General features: G+C 42.2%; 1 protein-coding gene across 2 annotated transcripts; it reads left to right on the top strand.

The window, feature by feature from the left end:
* Window positions 1–62: 62 nt before the first annotated feature.
* On the top strand, window positions 63–18,784 carry LOC114898438 (guanylate-binding protein 4-like). Of its 2 annotated transcripts, none has more exons than XM_029227925.1 (11): window positions 63–164; window positions 3,593–3,788; window positions 6,981–7,108; window positions 8,931–9,040; window positions 9,245–9,441; window positions 10,827–11,072; window positions 11,956–12,236; window positions 13,477–13,689; window positions 15,564–15,666; window positions 15,994–16,187; window positions 17,061–18,784. In XM_029227925.1, the coding sequence occupies exons 2-11, from the start codon at window positions 3,599–3,601 to the stop codon at window positions 17,295–17,297; spliced, it is 1,899 nt and encodes a 632-aa protein (XP_029083758.1). In that variant the 5' UTR covers window positions 63–164; window positions 3,593–3,598; the 3' UTR covers window positions 17,298–18,784. The 2 variants fall into 2 exon arrangements, with proteins under 2 accessions (XP_029083758.1, XP_029083759.1); XM_029227926.1 differs by lacking the exon at window positions 63–164 and adding an exon at window positions 1,136–1,500.
* The last annotated feature ends 478 nt before the right edge of the window (window positions 18,785–19,262 follow it).

Genomic DNA, 19,262 nt, shown 5'->3' on the forward strand with positions numbered 1-19,262 from the left:
TCGATACTGTTTCTCATAAACCCAACCCATGACGTAATGGCTTTTGATAATCGGCTGGCTTTTCAGCTTCTAAATAAGAGTCGGTTTCCAGAGGAGCCAGACGCAGGAGGAACCCTAGGGGCGACCCGGAGCAGCTAACTTGACCCCGGCCGCAACCGCGCCACGTAAGTTTGCTGCTAAACTTTACCTTCCAAGCACATTTCCATTAAATAACAACAATAAATCCCCCAGCGCAGGTTCCACACTGCAGGAGGGGAGGCCGCGGAGGCCAGCGTCGCGCGGAGGGTGTGCGCTCCGGTGGGCGCGTTGCTTGGGCAGCTCAGCGTCTCCTTTTGGATCCGGGGCGGCTGCCAGGCGTGTCGCCGGGATGCGCAGCTCCTCCTCGAGCATCTACGCAGGGCTGCAGCAAAAAGCCCTGCATGGGAGAGGGAGGAGTGCATGCTATATCTTCTGAGGAAAGGGGGCTGAAGTACTTTTCAGAATTGAAGACCCAAACCCCCGGCCCCTTGCAGGGGGGCTGGGTGCGGTCCCTTCCTCTAGCCCCTCCTCCCCTCCTCGGACACATCCTGACTGCGCCTCGCTGGGCACTGGAGAAACAGGGAAAAGATGGTCCTTGACGTAGAGACAATTTAAATCCTAAACTGACCCTGCATTATTTTTGTCTTAACATTTGATTTTCCGAATACTACAGAACTGTATTATACGGAATAATTCAATCTCACTCTCACAAAAAAAACCCGATTAATAACTGTTAAGGTCTAATCATGTTTGTTTATCATTGTTTTTCATGTGTGGCCCAAACATTAATCGCATCAGAATAATTTCTGGTACTTGCTGAAAATACAGGGATTGGGGTATGTTAACTATCACTTTAGATAATTCTCCTGAACAGTAACCTTTGGAAACTGTTGATTGCCTCTGCCATCTAGTAGCACTGTTCTTTTCCACTTGTTTAGTTTTGAAGTTAAAAGCTTCTGGTTTTGGTACCTCAGTATACTTTGAATTAAAAAAGAATCTTTGTAGACTCATTGACTTACACAAAGCTTTATCAATATTCAATCTCAGAAATAAGCTCTACAATTTCTCTTGCTTATAGCTATTCAGCTTAAAAATAAAACAGTTATTTTACCAGCAAAAGTGAGTTTATTCGGGAATAGCAGAGGAATTGCAACTTGGGACAAGCAAACTATAGAAAAAGCCATAGGCAAGTCCAACAAAGAAGAACATTATTTTATAGAGAAAAGGAAGGGGCTGGGAAGGTTGGTTTGTAAAGAAAAGTCAGAGTTCAGGGTGATGACAGATTCTCATTGACTGAGTTGCCGGGTAGTCAATTCTTGTAGGAGATGCAATGTACACCTTTTCCTATAGGGGACTATCACTGATGACTCCTTCCAGTGGAAGATTTTTCCCCTGGGGTCTGTAATTGACAATTCTTCCTGTAACTGACCTCCAGGCAGTAGTTCTGCATGAGACCTCCCCCTTCTGGCCTGCTGACTCCATGTGAGTGAGGTTTCCTTGTGATGGGGATGGGTGGGGCACAGCCCCAGCTTGTGGGATCTTAGTTCCCTGACCAGGGATGGAACCAGCGCCCTCCTCAGTGAGAGCTCGGAGTCTCAACCACTGGACCGCCAGGGAATTCCCCAGGTTTCCCTTTATTAATTAACACATAACACAGTTGTAAAAGGTCATGCTTTACTCCCCATGGGTGCTTCCAATCCACTATAGAAAAAGAAAAGAAATTGTACAGAGGAAGGCTGTTAAATAAATTCATGTTTTTTCTAATAAAAAGATTTTAGATACAGTACCTTATATTTCTTGGCAATTTGCAGCTTACAGAATTCATTGACACTTTATAACGCAATGCCTAATTGCTGATTATTGAAATAGCACATGAATCCAGGAAAATACTTTTTTCATAATTGATAGCCTATCTGTTACCAGCTATACAGTAATGAATCAGGCAAGAATTGTTGCTTTACCTATAAACTGATGAGAAAATGCAGGCTGTGGAGGTAACTTCCTTTTTCAAGGTCTCAACAGACAATAAGTGACTTAAACCCTCCGGTTTGAACCCTGGCAGCCGGACTCCAGAACCTGTACTTGGACATCCCAGGGCAGCTCTGAGTTCCTCCAGCCTGTCTCTCCCTCCATCCGTGTTATCACTTCTCAGCTGTTATCACTGGTCCTCCCCTACCTGCTCATCTTCCTCATGGGCTGTGTCCTCCCACTTGCTTGCAACCAGGGAGGGAAGTGTCACTGTTTCAGGCCAAAGTTAATCCTCCACTTTCATTCAGAAATTACCCTCTCTGTCTTCAGAGACACTTAATTTTAAAACAATACTTATATAGAACTTACTACGTACCAGCATAATTTTAAGAGCATTGTAAGCATTATGAGATATTTAACCCTCCTAATGACCCTAATGACACACTGAATTTTACTTTTAGGGTTACCATTTTACAGAAGAGAAATCTGAGGCACAGAGAAATTAATCTTTCCATTCATCACACAGCTAGTAAAGTATGGGAACATGTGGATGTTGCTTAGTATTGTCTGAGAAAATAAAGGGACAGTTAAAACTCTCTGACTGCTGTCTGTCTCTTGAGATCATGAAACACCCAATCATTGTGATGAAATCATTTAAAGTAGAGCCTGGCCCAGATGTGAGACTGGAAAATATGTAGGCAGACCTTAAAACACCCTGGTTGCTTGCCTTTCTTCCCTGTCAGCTTAAATAATAAGAAATGTCCTGTAATTTCAGTTAATAAATTCATTCTTGCATGCACAACTTTGTTAGGTACCTTTAAGGTCTGTCCTGTTGTGTTTGAGGGAGAGCTGCATTCTTTGTGTCTCCTTTCCCTCACAGTAACTCCTCTTCCAGCCTGTTCCCACCGATTCAGTGCATCTATCCTCATCAAGGTCACCAATCACATTCATTTTTCCTTTGTTGGCAAGTTTTTCCCTGATTCAACTCTATGTGAATTCAACCCCCAACACTCTAAACACCATTCCCTCTCATTTCCTTCTGATCATTTACCATCCTCTAATATACATACATGTATTTTGCTTTTCCACTTTCTATATTATCTGTCTTCTCCACTAGATTAGATCTCCATGAAGCAGGGATTTGTACCCATTTTGTTCACTGTTTGATACTGATCCCCTAAAACAATCTCCAGCACATGGTAGGTTCTCAATAAATGTTTGTGCAATTAACGAGTGATCAAATCATTCTGGAACTCCAGAAATCGTCTCTGGTCACTCCTTATCTCCTTCATGTTCCATTCTGCCTCTGCGTACCCCCAAAATGTTAGTGTTCTCATGGCTCCATCATCAATGCTTTGTTCTCTCATTCTATTCACTGTATGCGTCACATGGATAAGGTTGCTTTAGGGTTCATGTAAGGACCAATAAGACGATGTACATAATGTATCTGTACAGACCTTGGCACACTAGGCTAAATACTTACCTTTTAGAAGCATACAAAACATAGAAAATTGATATATAAGTTCCAAATGCAGAAGCCTGATGTGCGTCGTGAGAGATAACTTGTGGATCTTGTGTTTTACTGAGCCATTCCTCTGGGTTACAGCTTCCCATGGCGTCTGGATCCACCATAATGGACCCCATCTGCCTGGTGGAAAACCAGAACAATCAGCTGACAGTAAATCCAAAAGCACTGAAGATTCTTGACCAGATTTCTCAGCCTGTGGTGGTGGTGGCCATTGTAGGGCTGTATCGGACGGGAAAATCCTTCCTGATGAACCGCCTGGCAGGGCAGAACCACGGTGAGTGTCGTTTAGTGTTGTTCAAGACCATTTGCTTGGAAGCAGTGATAACACAGGCTGTGGATCATCCTCCTCTAATGTCATGTTAAGAAAGAGCCTAACCCCTCCCACTGAAGAAAACTTCAGATTCTCACCACCAAATTTATAACTTCAAACCCATCTTCCCACAATGTTCACTCTTTTGTCCAGTAATCAAGTGTTCCCAACCCCATGGAAACAGCCACCTCATTCGTCCTGATCCATTGCCATCTGCTCAGGGGCTCATCTTCAACAGTTATTCCCTTCCTTTCTCCTTCCTCACTTTGGCTTTAAACCAGAGTCATTCCAAGCAGCACACAAATATTGTTCAACATGTCTTATTTTTGAAGAGGGAAGGAAGGAAGAACAGACAGTAAAATCCCTATATCCCATATCTCATGCATTCTTTTTGGCTTAATTTCACAGCAAAACTTTGATAAACTATACCCCTTCTCTTTGTCTAACTAGTCTTTTGTAATACGTGAACTCTAAAACATATGGAAGAGTGCATAAAAATATATATACATATAATAAAGTTGATAAAAGCGATCATCTGTTCAATCACCACCCAGATCAAAAAATAAAACATCACCAACACCCCAAAGCACAAATCACACCCTCTCACACCCTCCCTAGAGCTCACCAATGTTTTGATTTTCATGGTGCATTCTTTCGCTCTTCCTATTTAAACATAGTTTTACAATCTATGTAAACATTTCTTAAAAATACCTTAATATTTATGGAGGGAATTTCATTCTGATATTCATTGGGATCTTGCTTCATATTCTCAATAAGAAGTTTATGAGGTTCATCTAGCTTGTCATATGTGTCTGCAATTATTTTCACTCGTTTGTACTTTGCAGCTGACAGAGGATACCACAATTTATTCATCCATTTGTTGCTTATGAACAACAAATGGTGTCCTCATGATTATTCTTCCATCTATATCCTGGTGCACGTGTACACTAACTTCCTTATGTTATACCCAGAAGTGGAATTGCTGAATCAAGAAGTATTTATGTCTTCAGCCTTTCTAGATAATATCAAACCTTTGAAGCTTTCTAAACCTTTTAAGCTTTATCAAACATTTAAAGCCTTTTATGCTTTATGTCAGTTTATATGCTTATTAGCAGTAATTTAGAATTATCCACATCCTTACAACATTTTGGTAAAAACACTTTTTAACTTTTGGTGATCTGGTGTCTGTGTAGTTGCATGTTATTTGCCTCACTACAGATAAGCTTAAGCACCTTATCACATATTTGCTATTTGCATTTCCTATTTCAAAAGGGTTTTTTTTTCCTACCAAGTTGCCTGACTTGTTTCTTGTTGATTTTTAGGACAATCCGTCTATGTCCTGTTGGGCAGTTCTAAGAAGACCACACACCATTTCTTTCTTAATGCCTTCCTCTGTGGCCCAGCGGCTCAGCACAATTAGTGGGTAGAACCTCAGTCCACTAAACTCTAAGGATCCTTGGGAATATCTCATTGTCTCTCTCCCTCAAACTATCTCTTTCTCTGTATCTCTCTCTCCCCTACCTCTCTCTTTTCTTTCTTTCTCCCTCTCTCTTTTTTTGCTTTGCAATCTCTTATTGGCTTCAAACAAAACATTTTATGTTTGTCTTTCTTTGAGAGGAATTTGATCACCAATCAGGGAGGACACTTTTCCTTGACAGCCTAAATTAATAAATGGGTCATTTTTGGAGGGATTAAAGATTGGAGAACTCTAAGAAAAAGACACATACAAGGGGTTTCAACAACATTCTTGTTTTTCTACTTGAGATTACATCAGGTAACAAGAAGGTGATTTCCCTTACTGAGGAAATACCTAACCTAGTTTTGTTTTAAAACACCTGAATTGTGACTCACCACCCCAGTCATATTACAGGAAGAACAAAAACAAGCAAAGTTAGCACCCAAAGTCGGCTAGCAGAACCAAGTCACTACTCTCTCTCCTTGTGATGACTTCTTGCCTGTTCTTCACCTCACATAACTTGCACTGATGAGCTCCAGTTACACCTTGCCTTTTCTACCTGGGAAAGTTCAGATTTTTCTGCATTGATCAGCAAGCAGTCAAATACCATCACGATGTAGAAGAGTGCAGATCATCTCAGGTCTTACACCCTCTCTGAGCAGAACACACAGGATGTGGCAATTGAGGGGCCTGAGCCGTGCTGAACAATGCTCCCCTAGGTATTTCATCATATCCATTTCCATTCTCAGTTGAAGGGAGCATTGGCATATGGCATATGGTCAAAATCTTGGACTGTTGGACAAGATCCATTACCTGCAGCTTCCAAGGCATATACCTCATATCCTCTTCCCCTGTGGGCTTAAGCCTTTGGAAAGAAAAGCAAGCAGTTCTCACAGGTCTTTTCTGCTTTCCCTTCTATTATATCACCACGTGAGTCAGTGAACAAAGAATTCATCCTTTTTTGAAGAGGAGAACAGAAATGAGGAAAATACAAGGAGGAAGTGGAGGAAAAGAAACTAAAAAAGCTGATCTATCAGTCCACGTCCTGAAAGGACACAGATAATCCATTTAAAGGATAACTGAAGATGTTTAATGGAGGGACAATTACAAGGGCACCAGCAGGCCAGAGGGAACCAATGAAGGTACAGAGTAGCCAGAGAGTGGCAGGAACAATGGCCAGGTAGCCTTTATAACTCCTGTAGTGTGAAGAGGCAATGTGTAGATTCCAGAATGTGGCAGAGACTAGAGTTACCGGTTGGAGCTAAATGAAAGGACATGTGACCAAAGTAGAGGAACAGAGACACTGGGACACTGTGGCTCACCAGGGTGGAAGCCAGGGGAACAGGAGACTGACTTCTGATCTCCTGCTGGTACCTCTCACTGGCAAAAGTCCATCAGAAAGTGGGGGAGAAGGGAGCTCTTCAGTGGCAGATAAATATAGAAAGGTTAATAGAGCTAACATTATTTCTGGAATGTGACACAGTTTGAGCCATTAATATTAGGAGGTGAATAGGGGACACAAAGTGCTTCTTGAGAAGGTTCTGAACGTGTACAGAGGTTGGATTTTCTGTCCTTGTTGAAATGGAAGCACCTTCCTCTGAGACAGGCACTCACCTTCCGACAAGTTTACCCAAAGTAACCGCTGGGCAGCCTGGACTGTCTGCTCTTACTGTGTGCTGCTTCCTCCGCTTTCTTTGCAGGTTTCCGTCTGGGCTCCACAGTGAGGTCTGAAACTAAGGGCATCTGGATGTGGTGTGTGCCCCACCCCTCCAAGGAGAGCCACACCCTGGTCCTTCTGGACACCGAGGGCCTGGGTGATGTGGAAAAGGTAAGGCGGGGAGTCCAATAAGCTCTTGATACTCCACTGACGCCTCAATTTCCCACCTCAATTCAACTTTTATAACACGTTCCTATAAACTGCAAATCCAATTAAGAATAGTGAGGCTAAAATCTCTTACCTTGAATTTATCCTTTAATAAGATCAATACTTTCGTTATTGGGGATAGATCGCCTTATTTTTAACAGTGGGGTGAAAGATACAACTTAACAAATATTTATTGGGCATCTGAATTCCAGGGCTTTTCTATCACAGTGAGTGAGGTATGGGCCCAGAGCTGAGTTGGGAAGATAAGAAATATGCAGTCTTATCAGTACAGGGAGCCATGGACAAAAAAAGTGAGACCTTACCCCAGCTGTTCAGGTTCAGGAAGACATCCTGGTAGAAGCTATAATCCATGGAGTCCACTGGCTCTACAGGTTAAGGTATATGGGGTTAGAGGTAGGAATCATGAAAATATGTTTTCAGTGAATAAACTATTTTTAAAATCTCCAGAAAAGCTTCCACTATACCAGGAACATTTTATTCTGAGTTTCGGGGCTCTGAAGATGAATCCTTCAATGAATTCTATAAAAACATGAGCTAGACCCACCATAAAAATGTAAATGGGATAATAGTAGGTATTTTGTCTTCACAGTGTTACTTGCAATCAGTCTTTTCTCCTTATTTATATTAATCTGCGTCTAAATTAAAGTAGTAGCAGTGAATCTTTGGCTTTCATCACTGCAGGCAAGGGTTGGGGCATGCATCAAGAAATTGTGAATTTTAAAATCCAGATTTAAAATATTCAATAATCACCTCAGTGTCAGCCCAAGATGGTCTACTGATTCCTACTAGATTTTAGTTTGTATAATCTTCTTCTTGTTATCTAACTGCATTTGTCAGGGAACTAAAGCACACCAAATTGCAAACTGATAGAGCGGAACTACTTGCTGTCCTTACTACATGTAGTGTATTTTGGTAGTATATATAATCTATTCCAAAGTCACTCATGACTTGTCCTGAATCACATTTTCAGCCTCATCATCTATTACCACATGGGTAACCACTACTTCAGTCAAATAAAGTAACCTTATAATACCTCTATATGACCACACTTTCTGGCAGTTGTGATCGGCTTCGGTGGGTCCTTCTACCTGCATGATCCCTATAGCTCCACAAATCCACATTCTGTCAAATCTTTAAAGCCCAGCTATTTTCGTCTTAATACCATCGTATCACTGTCAAACATATTCACTTCTTGCTCTGAATGCACAGAGTACTTTTTCTGTTTTTTTGGAATTGCCCCTTTGTCTTTTACATTATAATACTTGGTTCCATGCCTGGCGGTTTATCATCTTGAATGTATTTAAATGTTCCCAGTTATATCTGCCCCTCCATCTCTCTAGGGCAGGGACTCTCATACGAAACTCTATATCCACACAAGCAGATGCAGTATCTGCTGTTTTCTAAATGCACAAAGAATAGATGATGAATTTAGTTGAATAGCACTAGTCCCTAATATAGCCCATGATCAAGAAAAAAAGTGCAAAGGAATCATGGCCCACTTATTACTGCATAACTTCTGTGTTCCAGGCACTGCATTAAACAGTTGACACATTTCACGTCGCTCCCTTCTGTTAACAGCTAATGAAACCGAGGCCCTGAGAGGTGTCAGTGTCAACACCAGAAAGATTTGCATTTAGCACTGTCTTGAAAATTTATGTTATTTGCCTTACTATTGAGTTACAGGACAGCTGTTATAGTAAATGAACAACTGAATGAGAGAATGAGGAGGGGTGTCCTCAGTCCCCTGATGCAATGTACTTTCTAGGGTGACTCCAAGAATGACTCGTGGATCTTTGCCCTGGCCGTGCTTCTGAGCAGCATCTTTGTCTACAATAGCATGAACACCATCAACCACCAGGCCCTGGAGCAGCTGCAGTATCCTTCCAGGAACTGAAGCACCATGTTTCATTGAGTTTATGGGAATAGCAACTGACACTGTTTCTTCTTTCCCATGGCTCCTTTCTCATGGCTGATGAGAAGGGAAAATGGAGCAAAAGGGAATATTGATAAAACTTGTTTGGGGTTGAGATCTGGAAATTGTGTTGGAGGGCACTTCTCATTCCTTAGCTAAGATCCCAGCTACGTGACCGAACTAACAGAGCTAATCAGGACAACATCTTCTGCCAGCTCTGATGAAGTACAGAACTCAAACGAGTTTGTGAGTTTCTTTCCAGACTTTGTTTGGGCTGTACGGGATTTCATGCTGGAGCTGGAGTTAGATGGATACCCCATCACTGAAGATGAGTACTTGGAGAATGCCTTGAAGTTGATTCCAGGTATCAGAGTAGGGCCAGGGTGGGGGAAGGTTCAGTAGGAGATGGGATCAACAGAGCTCTGACATTCAGCACTTGATGTCAATCTTGATTTGGGGTTGGATTGAGGCCATGCTAATGGTGCTTGGTGAATGACTGGTGGGTGTGGCTTCAGTCATTATTGTTACTGGGAAAACACCAGTGACCAGAGCTTAAGCTCACAGAGGAAATTTATAATCCAATATTAGACCAAATGATTTTAGAAAAACGGACACCATGGGAAAAAAAGGCTCACATACTTATATTACATATTAAGTCTAAGTGCTTCTCCTTTCCTATTTGAGAAATATAATCCATCAAATTGGAAACACAGAATCACAAGATAAACAAAAGAACTAATTTTTGAAATACCTTTAACACAGTGTATCTTACCAGCATATGTAGCTACATCCTTCATATTGATAGATAGGCTATTTATACAATAAAGAGTTCAGAAAAAAAAGCATTGCCATGTCCTTCCAGTAAGACTGTCAGACCCATAATATGTTCTTCCTCATAGTATCACACTCGTCATTCTAGAACCTAACACCGTATATGTCATGTTAATATAATAAATTAGTTACTCAGATTATTTTAGCAGAGAGGATAATGGGTGGTACCTAGAAGCAATATTCATTTTTTAATTTAATCATTTATTCATTGTTTCAAGAAATATTTGTTGAACTACTGATATATGCCCAGAATCCCTTTGTATGATAGTCACGTCCAATGTAAAATGACGCAGAGGATGGATGAGGTCTCCTAGTTTCATTTAGGCTAACCTTACCGTGAGATGGTGTGTGCTAAAGTCATCTCCAAACACATTTATGGTATGTGTACGTTTTTACTCTGATATATAAATCTTCTCTTTACTGTCCTGAGTATCATTTGTCTTCCACGGGTTATTTTCTCAGCAATATCATACATATCTTTATGTCTACCATTACATTACTGACATTACATTACATTACATGCCATTTCTGACATGGGGACTATAATGTCAGAAAAATATTTATGACAATTTCTTGGATTAGTCTATCATTCAAGAAACATCTAATAAATAGTTGATCCACCACACGCCATGGAAGGGTAAGGAAGATAATCAGTAGTTTCTTCACTTGGAATGGATTCCTCCCCTTCCTCCTCAGAAGTACTTCCTTCACTCTTAGCTCTGTACAAAAATAAAGCGGGAGGCGGGGGATTTTCCATGTCCTGAATAGATTAGCATAAGGTTGATTTGCGTGATTCAATAATAGGAGATACACAGGCACAGCAGTTACAGTGATGCAAAGATCCACAGAAATGAAAGTCCTCAGCCCCCTCACCTGAAAGCTGTTCCTTCAGTGATTGCTCTCTTTCCACTCCTGCAGGCGAGAATCCCCAAGTCCAAAATTCCAACATGCCCAGAGAATGTATCAGGAAGTTTTTTCCAAAAAGAAAGTGCTTTGTCTTTGACCGGCCTACAAGTGACAAAACATTATTACTCCATATTGAGGAAGTGCCAGATAACCAACTGGATGAGAATTTCCAGAAGCAATCAAACCATTTCTGCTCATATATCTTTACCCATGCAAAACCCAAGACCCTAAGAGAAAGAATCACTGTCACCGGGGGAGGTGAGTCTCCTTTGCTACAGCATGTCTCTCTGTGGTTCAGTGTGTGTGATGAAGTTGTGATTGCAGTCTGGGTTTGTCAGCAATTGTGATTTCTTCTCTGTGTAACTTGGAAAGATGTATGTTCATGCAACACATGTAAATGCACGTTTCTTCATTAAAAGAAGCCTATGTAAGGCTACCAAATCTCATGAAAGTATTACACTAATGATGTAAAATTTAAAGATTGAAATCTTCATGGTGATGAGGTGTCTGACAGGATAAGTGTTTCGAGTGAGGATATGCAAGATATTTTGTGAATTTACATGAATCGGAAAATGAATAGTAGTCCATGAATCCATGTAAGCTCATTGAGAGTCTGAGAAACAAATGTAAATACAATCTTATGTACAGGGCTGGCTTCACGGACATGAAACCTGGACAGTCACAGTGTAATGTGCTGAGATGGGCCCTGCTTGGTTTAATGTTTGTGTCACTGCCCTGAAATTCTTGATGACATTTTCATCAAGACATTTTCATTTACAAATAGTGTCCACAAGTAATGTAATTTACTTACAGGTTTATTTTATAAAAATGGGAAAAGTGTTCTGGGAGACCCTTGAGCATATCGTTTGAAATCATCTGGCTAATATTGTAACGGGATGAATTTGAGAACCATAAAAGGTAGAGTGAATAGGAGACACAGTAATGTTATGATAAAGAAGTGGATTCATAGAACAAAAAGGAGGAGGCTACAAGAATGAAGAAAATGAGGAGAAGAATAGATAGAAGAAAAGAAAACTTCAAATTCAATAAAATTTTAGTGATTTTTAGAATGCTAATCTCTAAAGCTATTAAAACAGGTGAGAATTCTCTCTCCATTTCATAAATATCATGTCTCAATCAGGGTTGGGGACTCTGGTGGTGGCCTACATAGATGCCATCAACAGTGGAGGAGTTCCTTGTTTGGAGAACGCAGTGATAACTCTGGCCGAGCGTGAGAACTCAGCGGCCGTGCAGAAGGCAGCCGACCACTACAGTGAGCAGATGGCCCAGCGACTGAGGCTCCCCACGGACACGCTCCAGGAGCTTCTGGAGGTGCAGGCAGCCTGTGAGACGGAAGCCATTGCAATCTTCTTGGGGCGCTCCTTCAAGGATGACAAGCAGACATTCCAGAAGAAGCTGGTGGTAATGCGCTCTGGAATGTATCCTTCCTGATTCCTTTCTTCTGGAATGATACCTAGACTCCCCCCTTTGACACCATGGTTCATGTGCTTCTCATCATATAAGGAGTTTAGATTCTAGTGAGTGATAGGGCTCTACAGGCTACAGTCCATCTCTTTTCTAAAAGTTGGGCTTTTAGTTTCTGTTGTGGCAAAACAAATTACACCATACTTAGCAGCTTGAAACAACACACATCTATTAGCTTATAGTTCTTCAGGTCAGATACCAGCCCAGGGTCTATGGGTGTTCTGCTCCGTGTACCATAGCTGAAAACAAGGTTCAAGTGGGCTTGGTACTCACATGGACGCTCTGGAGAACCCCCTCCATCTTCAACCCAGCAGTGGTGCACGGTTTCCTTCTTTTGTTTCTAATCTCTCCGACTACCTCTTCTGCCACCAACTGGAGAAAACATCTTTTAAGGGGCTTGTGATTAGGTAAGGCCCACCTAGGTAATCTCCATTTCTTAAAGTCAACCTGTTCCATGTAATATAGTCTAAACACAGAATAATTGTTCATCATCTTCAGAAGTCTAGGAACTATGCGGAGTGTGGACACCAGCAGAGAGAACTCTTGGCGATCGTAATTCTGCTTACCATTGGCACCTTCACTGAAAGTTTGACTTTCAGTCTCCCTTGACCATCCTATAATTTACAAAGATCTCTTAGTACATACAGAGTAAAACCGGCTCAATTGTAATTTAGAAGTACAAGCAAAAAAATTTCTGTTGCTATAATTTCACACACTCAAATCCTCAATGAAACAAGAATTCAAAAAGAGTTCAAAACTCTGTTCAGTGTATACTTAATTCATTAGTAGGAAGTTGATTTGCTATGTACATATTTGTATCCATAGCACCCAAGTTTGAAGAGGAAACCCTACTTCCATTCATAATTGTACTTTCATTATTTCATTGTTGATGGATGGATCACTATTAGTGCTACTACTGTTAAAAGTAGTAGTTTGCCTCTGCCAACTGCATCATTGCACACATGTTGAGACTGATCCCAGGGGATTTAAGGGACTTCATACAAATCACACAAAGAGTTTGTCAGAACTGGAACTAAAACCAGACTCCTGACTCCACATCTGTTATTCTGTGTCTCATGTACCTGATGCTGTCAGGCTACTTCTTCCAAGAGGATCACAGTTGGATCTTCCCTCTAACAGCTTCTTTCTGCTGGATTTCCCCATATTTCCCTGACAGGACATCATGGAGAAAAAGAAGGACGTTTTCATGATCCAAAATGAAGAGGCCTCTGTCAAACATTGTCAGGCTGAGCTTAAGAAGCTTTCAGAATCCTTGATGACAAGTATTTCAGGAGGAACTTTCTTTGTCCCTGGAGGACACAGTCTCTACTTAGAAGCAAGGAGCAAGTTTGAACAGGACTATAAACTGGTTCCCAGGAAAGGAGTTAAGGTGAGGGGTAATGGGAGTGGGAAAGAACAGAAGATTGGAGTCAGAGGGTCTTTTTGGTTCATTTGGCTGCCAGGTCCTGCTTTGTGCAGAGGCTGCTGGTCACAAGGAGGCTGACTGTGGAACCCCGGGGGGCTCTGGGTCTAGTGCTGCATTTCTGGTGAGCAGAGTAAGTGTCCAGGAGACCCCAGGACTGTTGCCTGTGCACTGGTGGGTGAGGCCAGGTCCTAGGGCTAGTGCCAGCTTTCTGGAGGACAGAGTCAGATCCTGGAGTCCGGTTGCAGGGCCCAGGAGTCCCAGAGCATGTGTTGGATCACAGTTGGGTACAGCCAGTTGGGCTGCTGGATCTGGGGTGTCTTGAAGCTTCTGTTGGCCTCATGTTGGTCCAGGCCTGAGCCCAGCTGGTCCCAAGGCAGGATATAGCCTGCTAGTGGGTGGGCTGGCCCTGCAGACTGAAACTGAGGTTTTATTGCAACTGGTATCTTCCTCCTGGTGTGTAGAGCTGGGTCCCAGGGTCTCTGGCTAAAGGGCCCTGGGGGTTTCAGGTCTAGTGCCTGTGGCCTGGTGAGTGGGACCAGGTCCCTGGCCCTCTGGTGGGCAAGGCCATGTCCAGAGGCGACGGTGGGCTCAGGAGGTCTGCTGGTGGGTGCGGCTCTGTCCATGCCCAGTTAGTTGCTTAGCCTGAAGCATCCCAGCACTGGCGCCTGCAGACCACTGGACCAGGGCAGGGCTGGGTCTTGGGGCTAATAAGCTAGGGGAAATATCCCAAAATGGCGAATGCCAGCACCCATGTCCATGTGGTAGAAGGAGCTCCCAAAAATGGCTGCTGCCAGTGTCTATGTCTCTGGGGTGAGCGGCAGTTGCCTTCTGCCTCTCTAGGAGACTCTCCAGGGTCAGCAGGTAGGTCTGACGCAGGCTCCTATCAAATTACTGCTTCTTCTCTGGGTCCCGGAACATGTGAGATTTAGAGTGCACCCTCTGAGGGTTAAGACTTTATTTCCCACAGCCCTCTGGGACGCCTGAAAGTTAGCCCCATTGGCTTTCAGAGCCAAAGGCTCCGGAGGATTGTCTTCCTGGTGCTGGATCCCTGGCTGCGGCACCCAGCGTGGAGCTCGGACCTCTCACTTCTCTGGGAGAACCTCTGAGGTTGTAATCATTCTCTTGATTGTGAATAACCCACCCGGGGGTATGGAATTTGACTATATTGAGACTCCACCTCTCCTACCCATCTCACTGTGGTTCCTTCTTTATATCTTCAGTTGTAGGAGATCTTTTCTGATAGGTTCTGTCTTTTTCACCAATGGTTGTTCTGCAAATAGTTGTGACTTCAGTGTGCCTGTGAGGGGAGGAGAGCTCAGGATCTTTCTGCTCTACCATATTGCCAAGATAATCAATTTAGTTCCCCCCCAAAAATGAATTAGGTACTACTGTCATCCCCACTATAAAACTGAGAAATATGAGGTGTGGAAGATTTACTAAGTTGCCTAAGATCACACAGTCATCAAGTGGTAGGGCTGATAGGGCAAATGTAAGGTCTTGGCAGTCATTCAAAACTCAGAATAAAGCTTAGGAAAGCTTCCTGGAAGAGGCAATAGAAGCTACAAGTTGAAGTATCCATAAATGAAATCGTAATAAAGAAAGAGTAGATGAGCATTAGTCGGAAGAAAAACAATGTGCAGATATAGGAGTTGCACACAATGGAGGGTGGGTGTTTGTAGAATTGCACATAATTCTGGCGTCTGTAACCATTTTGGGATCCTACAAAGGATGGAGAAGTTAAAGGGTCCAATCTGTAGGTTTACTGAACAATAATTTCCTCAGCAAGACACTACATCTTTTGCCGCCTGACAAGTCTTTGCTCCTTGTTGTGTCCTCAGGCAAATGAGGTCCTCCAGAGCTTCCTGCAGTCCCAGGCAGGAGTAGAGGAAGCCATCCTGCAGGCAGACAAAGCCCTCACTGATGGGCACAAGGCCTTGGCAGGTACAGAGGAGGGCTGAGCTCACAAAGGGAAAGGTGGCTCTTGTGCTTCCCTTTGGCAGGTGTGAAAACAAACACTTCCTCACACGGGAGCTTCTTCTCCTTCTGTGGGGCCTCTCTGCTACATCTGGAAATAACCAGGGGAGTTTGGGTTGCATGTACATCCAATCAGTGCCTTTGCATCACACGCTAAAGCATGCTTTCTGATGTGATAGTAGGAATATTCAGATTCCTTCCCACCATTTTAAAGTCATTTTATCTCTGAGCTAAGGAGGTGACAGCTCAGCATAACTGTTATATTCTTCCCTCTTTAAAACTCTTGTGAAACAGTTGAGTGTGCCAAGAGGCATGCAGCTGAGAGGGAACAGCAGCTGCTAAGAAAGAAACAGAATGAAGAGAAGCAAAAAATGGCGACACAAAAGAGAAGCTTCAAGGAAAGCATGACCCAACTGGAAAAGAAGATGAATAGGGAAAGAGAAAACCTTCTAGAAGAGCAGGAAACAATGCTGAACCACAAGCTGAAGGTAAGTCTGGATGGGCCTGGGCAGGGCCTGATGGACAAAATGCTAGCCTCTCAGGAATAAAAGAACAGAAATTTGACCTTAAGTCAGATCCCAGAGGGAAATCCAAAGACATATGATTCTCTGTAACATCAAAGAGATGTGGATCGCGCTGAAGACTTACCTCTGTAAGACTCAGCACCTTCTGTAGTGTTAGGGTTTGGAGCATACAAATAACATGGCCCAGGCTCCTGGACTGCTGTTTGTGGTGATTATAGGCTCGCATTTGCCCCCAAGTGAATAGCACCTCAGTCCTAGAGTCCTTAGAAATTTTGGTACAACCATCAGAGACCTGGAATAGTTCCATCTGCTCTTGAAAGTATCAGATTGTGCCTGGTTTGAAATACTGGATTCTGAAAGCTCTAAAATTTGCTGCATTCATTTCCAGGTCTGCCTGATTCATTTTAAATACCTAGAGTAAATGTGTTCTTTGTCTCAACCTGGAGTTTGATAGACAGTGTCCTAAAGAGAGTCAGCAATGCCATTTTTGTGACATATGTGTGGTCATCCTACCTCAATGAAACTGACAAATATTTAGAATTCACCTACATTCCCTCCCAAAGTGCATTATTAGGGCTGGAACACAGTCCTGGGGTAGTTTTCAGGTCTCACCTAGGCCCATCTTTTCTGTGCCCAGGGAGATGGTGTTGAGGGAACTTGGGAAGCTCTAAACCCTGGATGCTCTCACTACCCAGGTCCAAACATTTGCAAATATTAGACAAATGTCAAAAAGCATCTAAGGTATTATAGAAATAGACACACGTACTTATCTGCTGTAGTTGTTTGATACAAAATCTTGATTTGGGCTATTTTCAAAAGGGATTCTCCTTTTTGCAGATGCAAGAAGAACTACTTACAGAAGGATTTAAAAAGCAAGCTGAAGAGTTAAATAAAGGGATAGAAAAACTAAAAGCAGCCATTGAAATAACTAAAAATAAGTCCATAAATGTTTCAGAGGTCCTTGATGTGGTTAGCATGGTATTAGTTGCAGTACTACCTGGGAATCGTAAATTATTTGCTATGGGAGTGAAACTTCTCAGTCATGCTATGAAAAGGGCTGAGAATCCCTATTAAGTATATCTTGAAAGGCTTCTTATGTTTTAATAGTGTAACACTGTAGCTCATTTTTTAAATATGTTGTCATGACAGTTTTGTTGAAGAGGAGTTTAAAAATAAAAACTGATTACCAGAGAATTACCAAAGTGATTACCAGGGCCTGAAATGCAAAAAGAACAAACAATTTTGAGAATTAGTTAAGTTAAAGAAATGGAAAACAAGTTGGAGGATAATGATTAATTATAGAAAAGTGTTAAGAAGAGCAAAAAACCAAATGGTAAGAGGAAGAACAGTCGCAATCTATGATACAGTCATGGAGATCAATTCATTAAGTTATAAGGAGCCCTTATAAATCAGTGAGGAAAGAGCAACAAACACAATATTTTAAATGTGCGAAAATATACCAAGAGAATAAGTGTGTTCAACTTTACTGATTATAAATGATGTACAAGGTAAAATCAGGAGGTATCTGTGTCACCTCTCAGATGGGCCAGGAAGTACAGTTTGGACAGGGCACCAGCTAGCAAGAGTTCCAGGAAGTTGGCAGTCTCTGATATTTGCTAGGGAGAGTGCAAACTGATGCAAATATATACCAAAATTTTAAATGCAAATACTGCTGATACAGAAGTCCACATTTAGGAATTTATCTTACAGATTTATTTACCCAAGTTGAAAATGGCTTGTGTAGTAGTATATTTGTTGAAGGATTGTTGTAATTCCAGAAGATTGGAAACAACTTTCAAGTCTCTCTGTCACATACTTGTGAAGTAAATCCTGAGACACACTTACAAAGGAATACTCTACAGTCACTGAAATGGAAAGGGAAACTCCTATTTGTGCTAACATGAGAAAATCTCAAGATGCAGAAAGTGTGTATAGTTGTATTACCAATTTAAAAAAATAATGAGGGGGCTTCCCTGGTGGCGCAGTGGTTGAGAGTCCGTCTGCCGATGCAGGGGACATGGGTTCGTGCCCCAGTCCGGGAAGATCCCACATGCCGCGGAGCGGCTGGGCCAGTGAGCCATGGCCGCTGAGCCTGTGCTCCGCAACGGGAGAAGCCACAACAGTGAGAGGCCCGCGTACCAAAAAATAAAAATAAATTAATAATAATAATAATAATGAGTATATGCATATATTATCATCTATCTTTGGAAAATACAAAAGAAATTGGTATCCATGAACATAACAGGAATGGACCTGCATATTTGAGGTAAGACATGAGAGGATAACTAACTTTGCATGACACATTCTTCTGTGCCTTTTATATTTTCTACGAATTCTTGCTTATTGAAACATAAATAAATACAGTTATTAAAATCAGAAATAATAATACATGGAATGCAAAAGTGCCCATGACAGGATGAAAGTTTTTTTTTTTACATTTATTTTATTATTTATTTATTTTGCCTGCACCAGGTCTTAGTTGCAGCATGCAGGATATTTATTTATTTATTTATTTTTGGCTGCATTGGGTCTTCGTTGCCGCGTGTGAGCTTTGTCTAGTTGTGGTGAGTGGGGACTACTTAGTTGCAGTGTGTGTGCTTCTCATTGTGGTGGCTTCTCTTGTTGCGGAGCACGGGCTCTAGGTGCACGGGCTTCGGTAGTTGTGGCACATGGGCTCAGTAGTTGTGGCTCCAAGGCTCTAGAGCGCAGGCTGAGTAGTTGTGGCACACGGGCTTAGTTGCTCCTCAGCATGTGGGATCTTCCCAGACCAGGGCTCGAACCAGTGTCCCCTGCATTGGCAGGTGGATTCTTAAGCATTGTGCCACCAGGGAAGTCCCAGAATGAAAGTATTAAACACTACTAGAAATAACATGCCAGCTCAACAGGAAAAATCTACTTATTACAGCCAGAAACAAAAAGTATAAGATGTGCATCCTAATTTTCTTGTCATTTGGGGCTCTTGGTAAGGCCTGGAAATTCTAGTCCCTAATTTATTTACAGATAAAACGTCCCCTGGGATGTTGGCTAAAATGTTCTCTA

Source organism: Monodon monoceros, unplaced genomic scaffold (genome assembly GCF_005190385.1).
Source record: "Monodon monoceros isolate NGI ecotype Baffin Bay Population unplaced genomic scaffold, NGI_Narwhal_1 Super_Scaffold_18, whole genome shotgun sequence".
NCBI lineage: Eukaryota > Metazoa > Chordata > Mammalia > Artiodactyla > Monodontidae > Monodon > Monodon monoceros.

Bases quoted from the DNA above. Each gene is read 5' to 3' on its own strand.
- LOC114898438 (XM_029227925.1), top strand. From the start codon at position 3,599: ATGGCGTCTGGATCCACCATAATGGACCCCATCTGCCTGGTGGAAAAC. The intron at 9,442-10,826 runs GTATCAGAGTAG...CCACTCCTGCAG, and splicing joins TGCCTTGAAGTTGATTCCAG to GCGAGAATCCCCAAGTCCAA. The intron at 13,690-15,563 runs GTGAGGGGTAAT...TTGTGTCCTCAG, and splicing joins TTCCCAGGAAAGGAGTTAAG to GCAAATGAGGTCCTCCAGAG.